The 14,991-nt window shown below is 39.9% G+C and overlaps 1 protein-coding gene and 1 long non-coding RNA gene across 7 annotated transcripts in view; one reads left to right on the top strand and one right to left on the bottom strand.

Moving 5' to 3' along the window:
• Positions 1-7,762, top strand: part of ATXN7L1 (ataxin 7 like 1) — a 110,884-nt gene extending 103,122 nt beyond the window's left edge. For 4 of the 6 annotated variants that reach the window (XM_068189645.1, XM_068189642.1, XM_068189646.1 and 1 more), the window contains 2 exons: positions 1,871-1,945; positions 5,113-7,762. In XM_068189645.1, coding sequence (XP_068045746.1) covers positions 1,871-1,945; positions 5,113-5,154 — 117 coding nt within the window. In that variant the 3' untranslated portion in view covers positions 5,155-7,762. Of the gene's footprint in view, positions 1-161; positions 1,005-1,870; positions 1,946-4,660 lie in introns of those variants that run through there. The other 2 variants (XM_068189644.1, XM_068189643.1) reach the window with 2 other exon arrangements.
• Positions 7,763-9,298: 1,536 nt separating this feature from the next.
• On the bottom strand, positions 9,299-14,339 carry LOC137473739 (uncharacterized). The gene is made up of 2 exons (XR_010998965.1): positions 13,496-14,339; positions 9,299-9,619 (listed from the first exon to the last, which is right to left on the bottom strand). It is a non-coding gene; the product is annotated as an uncharacterized lncRNA (long non-coding RNA).
• Positions 14,340-14,991: the final 652 nt, after the last annotated feature.

The raw sequence follows: 14,991 nt of genomic DNA, 5'->3' as shown, positions 1-14,991 counted from the left end.
ATATTGAAGCTCTGGAGAATACAATACTTAAATTCCCTTTTAAGCTGTGCTGTTTGACTTGATGTGTTCTAGAAATGCAATTACATTAATTAAAAATCCCACCAAAAAAAAAAAAAAAAAGATGTGGCTTAAAACCCTGCTCCTGTTCCTTCATGTAATAGGGGAGCTTGAAGAGACTAAGAACACAGCAACAGGTGATAGGCTCAGGTATAGTTTTCTTATTTAATTCAACTCTAGACTGGATAGATAGTAACTGGAGGTGTTAATCATTGGGTTTTGAAGTACACTTCATTTTTAAAGGACACTGGGGGGAAAAAAAAGCATTTGAATTTTGGCCTCCCACTTATACTTTTGAAATTATGTTTCCCATCATTAAAGACCAAAGACATCTGGGAAACTTTCTTTCCTTTCAGAGTGCTGTACCTGTTCAGCCTGTGTGACTATTTCTCCATTTAAAAGGGGGACATGTATTTATTATGAAGGAGTTTATGAATGCTGTAATGGTGTATGTAGAGAAGAAAGATTTGCACATGTGTCCCGGTGTTCTGAGTGACCAGGAAAGATAAAAGGTTGTGTATCTTTAGTCAAATCCTCTAGAGAACAGCTGTGACAGGCAAAACAAGCTGAAGGGAGCAGAACAGGCAAAGACCCATCCTTTTAATCTTCATGCACCATGGCAGCACCTTCAGAACTAGCTGTAAATAAAAACTTTAAACATTTATTCTGGACAGAATGTGAACAGAGAACACTGTTTCAAACAATCTCTGTGTGAGGAAGGGCAGGTCTGGAGAGGAAGAGAGAGGCTGCCTTTCACACTGTACCTGAAATGGCAGAATAACAAACAATGCTGCAGAAGGGAAGGAGAAAGCTGCTCTTGTGCAGGCCCTGCCAGCCAATGCCACAGCCCCAACAAGCCAGAAGAAACTGGCTACTGCATTTCTCACTGTTTAGGAGACAGGTCCTTGCTACCTCTCCATCAAAGGATTAAAATGATGTTACTTGAAGTCAGTGACTTTGTAAGCAACTATTCACATCGCAGTCATCTGCCATTTACAGACAGGTGTCCATGGTTAAGTTTTATCAGTCTTGTAGCCCCTGAGGAACTGCTCCTCTGACTCAACAGCTGTGTCCCTTCTTGTATCACAATAGAAATATCTACACCATGTCTACAGGTCATTGTAGAAAAACCTATGACAGGCTGCTCTTGCAGAGTGCTGTAAACTCACAAACATTGAAACAAGCAGATGGAATATTTGCAGTATTATAACAAAGTACTTTGAAAGTGTATGTATGTGTACTACAATTTACACTCATTCCCAAAGAAATTCTCTGATGCAGTAAATGGATACAAATGCAAATTTGAACCTCTGGAGTTTCATTCTTGCGATTTAATATTTGCTTTATTGAGTAATGATATATGGAAAAAAATGAATAATTTAGGGCATGCTCTGGTGCTTGGCCACTTGGTTTAAGCTCCCCAGGAGTGGGGAAGGTCTCCTGGGGAGGATCTCATGACCCAGAGTGCTCCGTGCTCTCTGAATAACTGCCCTAAGTGACTCAAGTAACGAGAGAAACCAATATTTCAGTCTAGAGAGGTGGGGGGGTTACAGTTTATATTCCTTCAGCTACTGTTTTGTATGTTATTTTCTGACCTGTGACAGTATTTATGTGCCTTTTAAGACTATTTAAATTATACAGGCTCTGAGAGATAATGATGATTCTATCTGAAGCGTATCTTTTGCAGTAGCAAAATACCTGTGTTCCAAATGCAACACGATACCACGTTACACAGGGAAGGGAAGGCCATCACCAGCATCTGAATTCAACTGACAAATATGCCTCTCAATACTGCTCAATTAATGTTTTTCAGATTGGAAAAAATAGCAGTGTAGCTTTGTCACAATCCAGTCCTTCGAGTACATCAAACCCAGTACACAACAGACAAGTAAGTTGCTTTTAAAAAAGTGTACTTAAGTAGTCTGTAAGCAGTTTTGAAACATTTTATATATATAAAACCTTCAAATACAATTTCTTTATGAATTCAGTTCTTTATGGAAGCTGCCTTTTGGTGAGCTAATACTAGATTTCTCCTCTCATATAATTTTTTCCAGCTATTTTCCCCTCCAATAATTATCAGTCACACATTTTTTGCTTGTTTTTCACCACCTGTATTGCTGCTCAGGTTGGCTCATGTGCTGCTCACTGGCTGTTGCTTTGGTGATAGCAGCAGCAGATCTCTGTTGTTTTTTCTATCCCACTTCTGCTGAGCAGGATGGCACAGCAGAGTCCCCAGACTGGCACAGGAGGGACAGATTTAAAAATAGGCCAGAAGTGAAGCAGCAAAGGGAGAGCAGAAACAGGAGAGAGAAGATGAGGCACTTGACTATTCAGAGAAACTAATCTGAAAGCATAACTAACCCATGTGTAATGTGAGTTCTTCTTAAACAGGCTCTGAGTTGGATAATGGTAATAAATGCAGTAGCTCAGCTTTTTTGATCCAGCCCTCATCTGTCTGGAGGACTGCTACACTAGTTTATTTTAATATGGCCCCAACTGTTTGACTCTCCATGCTGAGTACTTAATCAAGAATTTAATGGCAAGTTCTTTAGTTTGAAAAGGTTTCACCCCTCAGCAAGGTATAGTCACAAGTAATCCAGAGGGTTTTTCGGTACAGCCAGTGTCTTAGAATTCTGTTATATATTCTGGCTAAATTATACATTAATATTTATTCCAAATAGTTGTGCTGCTTAGTTTCTGCTGAGTAGACACAGGAAAAGAATAGTAACGATAACCCACACCCATGTTGTATGCCCATTCGAAATACTCTGAGTTGCTCATATCTTGAGATGAACTGCCAAACAGTACATTTTATTTTTTTTCTCTCACTGCTGAATGCAAAGCAATATATGTATGAAATAACTACTCTGAAGGGAAAAAAGTGGAATGTTTCTTCATGCTTCTAAGGAGTGGCATTTTCCTATGTGACACTGTCGTCCAAATGCCAGTGACAAAATGTTCTGAAGTGCAAAACTGTTTTTGTTTTAACATCTTGCTCCTGTGTTAGTATAACATACACACTATCCGAGGAGCAGAACTTGTTGGGATCTGTTGCCTAGATCCCATGGGGAAAACCTCAGAGTACAAAACATTAATTTTGTGTCTGCTCTATGTAAACTGAGATTATTGCAGAGCTTTTGAGCTGCCTGTTTTCATAACTTTATCAAAAATAGAAGTGTTTGCTTGTTTTAAGCCACACAAACTCTTTATTTTTAAAAATATGTTTCTGTCAGTTTGGTAGTTGAATGTGGAGCTCAAAGTATAAATACAAAAAAAAAAAACAAGTTGATACTAAGTTTTATTAAACTTTTTTTTTTTAACTTACACAGGATTTTAGTATTTAGAACCATGAATAATGATTCCCTATTTAATAAATGCTTGTCATTGTCAAATCTGAGCTGCTTTGTTGGCAGCTTTTATCGCCAATCTAGCAAATGAATAGTCCCTAAATAAAATTTCTGCGTTAAACTATGCTGTAGTATTTCATTATAAAGGTGTTAATAATTAGGTAACAGTAAGTGGATCTACAAGTATATGCTGTGTCAGTAAAGGTATTACTGTGGAAGCTGAGCTCTCTTGTTTTGAATGTTGGTGTAACTATAACCACGATAATCAGGGAGTCCAAGTGAAGCAAGGTCTGTAGGCAGAGACAATCTCTGCTATACACCAGGGTTTATAGTTGGAAAAATCTGGCAAGTTTTCATGAATACATCACAACAACAGACTTGTGACAATGCAGTTGGAAGCGGAGTTGCAGCTGCCGAGCTAAATGTGCATATGGAGCAGTTCCTCTGGACTGCCTCCGCTGTGTTCCCTGGCCAGGCAACCTGGCGGAGCTGTCTGCTGGTGCAGAAGGGGAGCCAAAGGGAGAAGATTGTTCTCAAGAGAAGGGAGAGGGGTCCATAACTCAGCACAGGGTTGAAGTGGCTGGGTGAGAATGTGGCTTTTGGAAAATTGTGTTGGGATGTAAACCCAGCCCACACCCCAGTCTTGTTTGCAGCTGTGACCACCTGGGCGCAGTCCGGCTGGGAGAGCTTCCCGCTGGCCTTCCCAAAGCAGCCGGTCGGAGTGAGAGGACACACGGCAGTGCTGTGAAAGTCACCTGCCAGCCGTAACTGAGTGTTTCTCATTATTGAGTTGTGAGCTGAAGGGGGCCTGTAGTTGTTTCGATGCCACAGGAGTAGCTGCTTTTGGTCATTTGCTCCATGTGTTGAAGTTCACTCGGGTACTTCCGTGGGACTGATGGATCATGAGAATTGTTCTGGGTCTGTCAGTTCTATCCCATTGCACTAAACTCCATCAGGCTGAACTCAAACAGATTCTTCTCAATTAATATTTAATATGAATATTGCTGCCCCTCTTTGAGACCTGAATTAGGGATTGTATACATAAAAGCGTGCCTGTTTTTCCAACTATTGTTGTTACTTTAGAAAAATAAATTCTGCTTTTCCCTATACAAAAACTACTTGATCTTTAACAAAAATTAATGGAATGGTAGTTTTACAGTCAAATTATTGGTGCCTGTATGTATTAAAATTTTGTATTCTCCAGATTTTATTCTTGTTCTAGGTTTTTAACTAATCAAGTCTTTTTGTCTTCATAGTGCTTTTAGGTGCCTGAAAGTGTTAACACTTCAAGACCTCAGTATGCGGTGGTTTTTAAATACTGAATAACTAGATCATTTTATTAAGGGAAGGTGACAACGTGTATGCTGTGTGAGGATTCCTTGTGCATGAAAACATGCTGTGTAGAGGAAAAGATTCTTCAGAGTTGTCGTCTAATTGCTGCTCTTTATTTGTAATGATAACCAAGTTAAAGAACATGAAATTCACCAAAGCTTACTAAAATCAGACCGTCCCAAAAGGAAATATGCCATTTATTCAAAGCAGTTCCTTTTCTTAAAGGTCTAATGTAGTCAGTAAACAGGGAGGAAATTTAGTTCAGGGACTTGAAATAAATTCCTGCTTTGAGTACTGTCAGCCACAGACATTATTGAAGTGTTTTATACCAAAAGACATTGTGTGATTTTGAACCTGGCTCTGGTTTCTCTTTTAGAAGACATCAAACCGGACTGGTAGAATAAGGACTCTTCCATAACAAGGAAAAGGAACCAGCCTATAATCTCTAGCTCTCAGCAGCCCTACTCCACAGGGTTTTTCTTTTCTATGTCCTGCAGATGGATTTAATCTTTTATAAATTTGTGGTTTTAATGGGAATTAAATTTACAGAAAACTGTAATAGTGATTTGTTTAGTTTTTCCACTTGTATTTGCCACTGATCTGTGCGTTCTGCTTGGTTATGTTTCATGCCTTTTAAAGCTGTTAGCGTTGCAATGCTCCCTTTGTTTCCTAACCAGAACACAATGGACATTCCAAAAAAAAAATCCAGACCATGATTTGAATTTATTTAAGGGATCTCCAAATTTTTTCATTAAATAAAAATTACAGTAATTCTGTATTTAAGCTTGTCCTATGGATAAAAATTGAGTGCATTTCTTAGTAATTTGCAAACAGCTGGGGCACTGCAACTTTAGGGACTAATCCTGATTGGTGCTCTGTACCTACAGCGTTTAATAATTTCAGTGGGAACTCTGAGTGTTCAGCCTCTTCCAGAATCAGGCTCTTAAAGAATCTATACTTCAATCAATGCATAGCAGAATTTTGCACCAAACTGTAATTACTGTTATCAGGGGCCCAGTGTGTAAAATCCCCATATCTTGGGGGATTTCCAGACCCTTAAGAACACAGCACTTGATAACTTCAGTGAGCAGTTTGGGTTTGCGAGGACAGGAGTTGAGCAGATTGGCTTGCATTAATAGAATTGCACTGAAAGTGTTTCTTATAGGATTACTGAATAATTTTTTAATAAAATATAGATTTTTTTAATCAGGAAGCCAATACTAGGTACTGGAACAATAGTACAGAGGAGTTAATTTTTATTTCTACAGTGTTAAAAGTGCACTTATATGCTGGTTTATTTACATCTTGGGGAAAGGCAAGAGACTGCAAATAGGGAGATTATTACTACTTTCTTTTTTAAAAAAAGAAGGGTTAAGGCAAATTTTAAGACTAAAAATGTTTAAGCAATTATAAACAAGGCTAGACCCTTTGAAAAAAGTTTAGAAATATTCTTAAAATAAATTTTTATAGTGTTAATTTTGTAATAATTTATGTTTTGCTATACTTCAGAGCTAACTGACCGGTATAGTTTCAGAAACAGTATGAAACTTAGGAAAGTTTAAGCAATGTTTATATTTTTAAAATGTTCTTTGAATTATGTTTTTATTGTACATTTCTTCAGACTGAAAAATGTGTACATATCTTTGTTATTTTTGCACAATTTTTGTCTTGTTCAGTTTTAGGAGCAGTACTATGTTGATTTTTTTTTAATTTATTTTGAGTTATAAAACTGCAGGATTTTAAAAATCTCAGTAACAAAGTCATCCTCTGTAATCAATGAACTGCTATTTCTAGATGTTGAGGGAAAACAGTGGTTGTGAGATTCAGTGGTTGCTTCTGAGAAATAATGCTAATCAGTGACTGAAGGAGCAATTTTGTAGTTTTAGGAAGCTTTAGCTGTTTCCATGCATCTTTTAATTGGAAAGCTGAATTACGGAGCCTGTCCTTTGAATGCTGCTTAAATTTTATTTTCAACTGCTTTACACCTGACGGCATTTCAGGAAAGTTAAGCACGAAGTAAAATCCCGTGGTGTTTTCATCATCAAAGAATCATTATTTAATTAAATGTATCGGAAATTTTGGCCTGCAAAACGAAATGGAAGTAAACTTTTGGAAAAAAGTGGATACAAACTGGACCAGCCTATAATGCATTCTTAGTGTAGCATTCACTCGTAGTTCTTTTTCTTCCCCATTTGCCTGAAAACCTTGTGATTTGTTTCCAGCAATAGAGGCTCAGAAGCTTTGGTTGTTACACATACGCAATGCATAGGCCCGTCAGCCATAAAAAGCGACTTGGATAACTTGTATGCCTTCTTTTGTATCAATGTAACAATTGTAAATAGTGCTGATCGACCTTTGTAGAGAATAGTTTATACAGCATATTCTATTATTGCTGATTCTCAGTGAACTATTGTTTTAAAAAAAAAGAAGAAAAAAAGAAATTTTTCTATTTACACCTTATATTTTGTTATGCTGTTGACCCATGGCACTTTAACAAAACTCTGTGGGTTTTGCATAGCTGGTCAGTCATGGGATATATTAAATAACTGTTGTTGCACAGAAATGAATTTGCACCTGCTATATTGTGCTTTCCTACTACAGATTTTAGAACCTTTTCCAGAAGACTTTTGAAGAAAGCATGTCCAATCATTCTAAGAAAAAAAAATGCCATACTTGTACAGCCAATTTCTTTTCTACAATCCATATTTTGTAACACTAAGTATTTTCATTCTTTGTCCTGCACCTTTATGTATTAGCAGTATCAAATAGAATTCATTCCATGCTTGTGATAATTGTAAGCAGAATAAATGTCTAAAGTAGGTGTAAATAGTAAATTCTATGGCTTACAGTTTAAAAAAGGAAAACCAGAACAAACATGTATCTGATTGATACTGCCATGGTTCAACACCGGGCCTGGAGATATTCTCTAGTGAGCGATTGTATTTTTTGTTTTTTGCTTTATTATTTTTTTTTTTTTTTGTAACATGGCTTTGTAAATAAAATAATTTATATGTTTGTAAGAAACAGACGGTGTTTGTCATTATTTCTCTTTGCAAAGCAAAAATGGTGTGTATTGCTTTCTCTTCCCAGAGGCTGAAATACACTTTGCAGATGCCCTGCACTGAGAATTCCACGGTAGGTCAAAAGATCTGCCCAGCTTTCCATACAGGGATGAATTGCCCTGGGATTATTTTTGGCATTCATGTCTAAAATATTTCTGTATTTACATGTCAAGACACGTGCAGCAATCGGCTACTGAGTTTTTTTGCACTGATAAACCATTTTTAAATTCCTTTGCTTAGCTGAATGCATTTTCTCATTCCTTATCAGTGTAAGAATTAACTTTGTTACAGCTGCTAGATTTAGGAATTCTCACTTCAATGGGCAGTACAAATTTATAACCAGTCTTTTTATCATTGTTAATACTCAACCCGCAGCTCTTATCTAGGCGTTAAGATTCTTGTTCGGTGCAAAGCCTGTTCCAATTACAGATCAAATGAGACTTAAATTGTTCATTGGCTCGACAGCTCTGCAGAGAAGATTGCAGTTTTTTTCTCTCGCAGCCACCCTCTTCTGCAAATCTGGGAAAGATGTACATTTTCCTGCTCTTTGATGAAGTATCTGGAAACTGTCTTGGAGATACTGTAGGGAAGATGCTCACAATTACAGTACCTTTTTTAAAAGCAAGCAATTTAGATTGCAAACTGCATTTTGTGGGCACACATTCAGAACTGGTGGAGGAGGTAGGAAGCTGGGCTGCCTTGCAGGAAAAGGGAATTGAAGGAGGGAAATTTTACCTTCTAGGTAAACAGGTTTTTGTGTAATGTCCTGCACTTTCTGATTCCTGTCACAAAAGCTAATCCTGAATTTCCTCTTTACTGTCCAGTTAATATGTTGATCGAAGATACTTGCATTTTTAAAGCTTTTTTTTTTTATCTTTAGTTTATCTTTTCCACTACAGAAAAAAATAATATTATGAAATAGTGGTAAATGCTGAAGTTTCATCTGATAAGTGGTCCCCATGTATGACTAAAGAGTAACTCTGTGTTCATAACATGCTTTGCTATTTCTAGAGACCATTAGAAATTAAAACTACACCCAAGAAAACAGAATATGGCTGATATATTAGTTGCTTGCCATAATTGCCTATGACCAGCAAAGGTTGAAGACCACTGACTTCCCAAAAATGAATCAGTAGTTTTTCAGCTCTTGTGGGTTTGTTAGAATGATCTATAAGCTGTTCTCATATTTGGAGTTGGGTTTCCCCTCCTTTTTTTGGTTATGCACAAGCGTTTTGCTTGTAGCAGTTCTCTCCTGCTCGTATTCTCTAACATGCTCTAAATACCACCCATTTTAGAGGGAAGCAGATCACACAGTAACTTCTTTATTCATTTTTATGCTTCTGTGTTTACCATGCAACTATTTATTTTAGAAGGAAGTCACTGCTGTATGCAACCAGGATGTGTTTTATTCTTCCAAATCTGTCAGGATTCACAATTGGAAAAAATGCCAAATACTGATTCCAGAAATATTTGGAGGAGAGTCATACAACACATTCAGACTTCAGAACACAATAATGTTTATTTCAAGCATATCTTTCTATGCTGTTTTGCTCCTTGAATACTTCCTGAAAGCAACTATTCAAAGCAAATGCAGATCTCTTTTAAAAGATACTTTCCTAAGCAGAAGAAAGCTAAAGCTGATCATTGAGCAGCAGGTGCCAGTCTGCCCTTTGCCTGGAGGATCCATGGCAGGCGCTACTGAGCTCTTGTTCTCATTTTGTAAGGCGCCACAAATGACACAGGCTGGATTCTTTTGTGTGGGGGCTTTGTTGTGTATGGCTGACCCAAAAATATTTGGCTCTACTCTGTGATCTGTTGTCCCTACGGAAAGGAGAAGAGAAGCTTTAGGAGAAGTTTGCCAGCAATAATAATCAGGTTCCAGGAGAACTTGATTTGAGGGGAAGGACACCAGTAGGGATTTGAGGCACTACCTTCAGCTGTGCCCTTTGCCGATTTCCCAAACGTGACATATTGAGCTCTGAAATTCAGTCTGGGGTTGATTCACTTGGAGCAGTTGCTAACATGGTTGATGTGACACCACAAGGGTAGTTTTTCACAAAAGCTGTCTATCATGGACAAAGTACATTTACAGAATCCACAGGTGTGAAGGCCTTTTGGTGTAAGTACAAAGAATGGCCTGATGAACACAAGTGCAGCCCTGGGAGTCCTGTGTCTGTGTCAGCTCATTTCCAGCCCAGCCCTACTGAGGCAGCAGGTGAAATGGAGATGGAGGAGACACCCCTGCAGAAGAGAAACCATCATCCCTTCCCAGTGGGAAATTTCCTTAGTGCTGATTTGGAGTGCTGTGGCACAGGTAAGTGAGATGGGTCACTACTGGGAAATGACTACACAGGCTCAACCTCTGCCTTTTCCACCACAGCTGCAGAACCTATATATATATATATATATAGGTTTTATATATATAGGTGTGTATATATATATATATATATATACATATATATATCTTGCCTCAGTTCTAAGCTGTTCTCAACAGCCTACACAAGAAACCTTCCCCTCTGGTCAGCTCCGCTCTTAAATTGCAATTATTTGCCTTCATTTTTCTTTAGTTTTCTCTTATTTTGAGCCATAATCAGCTGGGGGGTTTTGTGGTGCGGTTTCTTGAGCATTTGGGGGTTTTGTTGTTTTTATAATTTTGCCTTGAGCTACTCCTTCCACGTTACTTTTCTTTAGGATTTGTGTTTGTAACACCAACAAGGGCTCTTCCTGGTAACTCTGCTTTTACAAAGTACTGACTGACATGACTACAGTTAGAGTAGATGTGTGGATTTGCAGTCAAGTACAGGAAAAGACAGGGGTTACTCTTCAGAAACACAAACCTCTGGAGCTGCACAATCCATACTTCTGCTTCCTAACTGCATGGCCACCTTTTTGTTGCTCAAAATGTCTATTTGAACTCTGGGGTGTCAGAGACACTGAGGTGATGGAGATGGACCTCTGAGCTCTTCCACCCTTTGGAGTGTGAACTCATTCTATAGATATTGCTGGAATAAAAGCATCTGTGCTTTGAAGAGCCATGGGCTCAGAGCCATACTGACACAGGAAAATATACTGTGTATCTCAAAGAATGCAGGCTCCTGCTCAAGTAACTTCTTTTTTCCCCTTTGCCTTCAGCAGCAGTCCAACCATAGTGCCAGGAAATCAGTTTTGTGGCTTTTCAGCCAAATGACAAGTGCACAGTTCTGTTACAGTAAAGTCTTCTGATATCAATCTAGGCATGTTGTGACTTATTCTTCTTGACTCAGAAACAAGAAGTATTTTTGTAATTCCTAATTTATTTTTCCCAGTACATGATTTCTGATGGCAGGTTTAGCCTTTATTTTGCAGCTGACTGGGGGAAAGGCAAAAAAAAAAAAGCCAACATTCACAGCTTAGACTGATGACTATGGGCTCTTTTTCTTGTGGAGAGGACTGGGATGGCACAAGTGGTGATCCAGCTACTTCTGTAGTACATCAAGGACAATTTTTTGACAGAAGGGCTCAACAAACCGAGTGGGGCTGTGCTAGACATGCTGCTCACACATAAGGAAGGGCTGCTGGGAGCACTGACACTGGTGGCAGCCTTGGCAGCAGTGACTGCAATATAGCAAAGCTTATGATTCTGAGGGAAGTGAGGAAGATAAATAGTTGAACTGCAGTCCTGGAATTTAGGAGAGCACTTTGTCTCCTGCAGACATTTTGTTGGCAGAATCTCCCAGAAGACTGGCCTAAAGGGCCCAGGAGAGCTAGCTGAAGCACAGGAATAGTCCATTCTGATCTGCAGGAAGCAGAGCAGACATGGGAGAAGGCCAGAATGGCTGAATGGAGAGCTCCTGACTAAGTCAGAGGCAAAAGGCAAGTACACAGACTGTGGAAGCAGGGGTGGACTATCCTAGAGGAATAAACACTGCCCAGGTGTGCTGAAACAGAAACAGGAAATCCAAAGCTCAGCTGGAATTGGAATTAGTGAGGGATGTGAAGGACACTTCCAGTACATTAATATGGAAGGAAAAGTAAGTAAGTGGGCCCGAGAACATGTGGTAGGTAACCCAGTGACAGAGGACAGGGAGGTGGCAGAGGTACCCTCATTGTACCTTTGCTTCAGTTTTTAACTGGAGAGGTCTGTGCTCAGAGCTTTGGGCATAGTTTGGGCAGTGAGGTGCTATCCCCAGGGTGTCTGAGTGAAGGACTGCTTATCCTGCATCTCTAGAAGCCTATGGGAAAAGCTGGGCTTGATTCAAGGATAGAGGCTGGTACCATTCCCGTGCAGCTGAGCACTGGAACACAGAACAAATGATGTTGTGGAGTCTCCATTCTGGAGACAGTCAAATCTTGACAAGGCTGTGAACAATGTGAGCTGGTCCTTGAAATTAGCCCAGTTTGAAGAGGAAAGGGAGTTGACCACATGATCTCCAAAGGACAATTTCAACTTAATTATTCTGCTGTTCTGTACAGTAAAAACAACCAAAAAAAGTGGTTCTGGCTTTTGGGATAATTAATACTCAGAAGCTCAATATTTCTATAGTTGAGCACTTTCCTCTGTAAATGTATAGTATAAAATCCTCTGATGAGGAACTCTCCTGTATCTTGGAAGTCCTTGGGGACACAGAGAGGGAAGCTGCAGTGGAGCTCTTCCAAAGCAGCTACAGCAATGGCAGCACCTACATTCAATCCCTACAGCTCACCCTTTGCTCCCTAGCAGAGTGCTTCCCAGTGCTCATGCCAGGGAGCAGCAGAGGTGAGTAAAGCCCCAAAGGAGCTGCTCTCAGCAGCTGTGTGCACAGGAAGCCTGTGGCACATCTAGGGATCTTTCCCAGCCCATATTGCTCCTGTCTTTTCCCGTAGCCCTAGACTTCGTTCTTCTGACACTCCCATTTGAAAGAACACGTCCATCTGCCTGCTATCCCCTGCAAGACAAATAGCTGTTCTAGAACCAGCTGAATATCTGACCTGCAGTCCCTGTTTCTCTTCATTACAACTCTTAAAGGCTCATTGTAGTCTATTTAGCCCTATTAAGTTAGATAAAAGGCTTAAATTACTAGTGATATTCTGTAGAAGGCTCAGCTTCTATCACGACAGGTATTAATCCTTTTAAAGAAATCTAATTTATATAACCAGGACACTTTAAACAGATGAAAATAATTTGGTCCTTTATTAAAACTCATTTAGCAGCATCTCTATAATGGAACCAGAATACTTTCAGGTGCTTGTCAAATCCTGTTTTTCTCAGCCACCAGAAGTTCAATCTCCTTTACAATAGCCCATGCAAGCTCCTTACAAATTATCCAGCACTATGATACCTTTAGGGTCCATATATATAGATCCTTTTATATCGATATATATAGCTGGTACTATCATTATATGAACAGAGGAGAATAATTTATTATGTAAATAATAAATACATAATTCATCATCAGAATATTTTTTCACGTAAATAAATTGTGCTTCCCTGATAGTGAAATAGAATTTTTAAAAATACATTTCCAGTTGTAAAACAAATTGGAATTTGCTCTGTTTAGTGATTTTTTTTTTTAACCACTCCTCAGGGAGACACACTTAAATCTGTAATTCCTGTGCTTATTCTTAAAATTCTTGCCTTAATATGTATTTAATACTGGTTATCTTTGTTGACTACTAAAGGAGGAACATCCTTTGCCAAATGCTGGTTTCCTTGACCCAAACACTGACCTACCTACCTACCAGTATTTCACTTGCTCCTTCTTTTCCTGTCAATCTTCTTATCCTTAGGTTCTCATTTTCAAGAATGTATTTTCCACATCTTTATTTCTCTGCTGACTAGCTCTTCTCCTGTTTGTACTTCTCCACATTTCAGTCTACACTTTCTCTTATGGCTCTTTTTTAGGAAAAACTTTTTGCTAATGCTTTGCAAACTCTGCAGAAAGGCATAGAAAGACAAATGCAGGAATGGGCTGAGTAACTATGGAATGTTTTACTCAGGAAAAGGGGGTTTCCATCACTGCCTGGCAACTGTCATAAGAGGCAACTGTTAGAAGCCTGCAGTTCCTCTAGCCCTAACTGAGACTAAAAGCAGGTAGCATAGTCAGTTTAAAATAACAGAGAATACAGACAGCACACGGCTGTACAATCTCTGCAGCTTTGGATGCTGCCTTTCTCCCACTTCATCTAAGAAAAAATTAAGTGAATTCTATTAATGTCCTGAGATATTTTAGTTTTGGCAAATAGTTAAATATATTTAGCGCTAGACTTTTCACAGGAATACTATTCTTCTTTACTATATGCTCATTTATCATAGTTTGATTTTATTTGATGGCAGTTATATCCTTGTAGGATTCCTTAATTTTTTTTTTTTTAGTGGGATACTTTACTTGATTATGGTTCTCCTATTAGCAGTGGGTAGTACAGTCAAACGCTTCTTTATGTCTCTTCTTTGTTTGCACTGGCTATGTTGCAAGACTCAATAATGCTTTTAAAATGTAAAGTCTCTTACTCTCAGTTGCTGGCCGCTGGTTTTACACCTCCCACGGGTGTAGAACATTGGGAACATCCCGGCAGCCCCTCACACCGCGGGATGAACCAGGGCTGCGCCTGGGCACGGTGGGAGGTGAGGGTGGTACCGCCGGTGGGAGGAGGCGCGGCTGGAGGTGAGAACACAGAATCGCAGAGCCCTTAGGGCTGGGAGGGACGCCTGGAGATCATCCCGGCCAGCCCCGCTGCCCAGGCAGGGTCACCTGCGGCAGGCGACACGAGAGCACAGCCAGGCGGGTTTGGAATGTCTCCAGAGAGGGAGACCCTGCAGGCCTGCTCCAGTGCTCTGCCACCCTCAACGCAGGGAAGTTCTTCCTCATGTTGAAGTGGAACTTTTGTGATTTGTTTCGCGGCCAATGCTACCCGTCCTATCGCTGGCACCACTGAGACGAGTCTGACACATCCTCTTGGCACCAGTCTTTGAGATATTTCTATGCACTGGGAGGGGATATCACGAGTCTTCTCCAGACTGACAGGCCCTCAACACCTGCATACGTGTTGAAAAGTACAGCGTGTCCTTTGCTTTCCCCACGAACCAGGCAGAACCGGGACCCGGCGGGGCGCGAGGCGAGCCTGTTCCGGTGCTGACGTGACGACTTCCAGGGAAGTCCATTTCTCCCTCCCGCTCGCCCCAGCGGCGCGTCCGGCGGCAGGAGCCGCTGCGGGCTGCTCTGCCCGCCCTCCTCCCG

The sequence above is a fragment of the Anomalospiza imberbis genome, chromosome 5, assembly GCF_031753505.1.
Source record: "Anomalospiza imberbis isolate Cuckoo-Finch-1a 21T00152 chromosome 5, ASM3175350v1, whole genome shotgun sequence".
NCBI classification, from domain to species: Eukaryota; Metazoa; Chordata; class Aves; order Passeriformes; family Viduidae; genus Anomalospiza; species Anomalospiza imberbis.
Note: the sequence above shows the minus strand (reverse complement) of the source record. Positions and strands in the feature narration are given on the sequence as shown.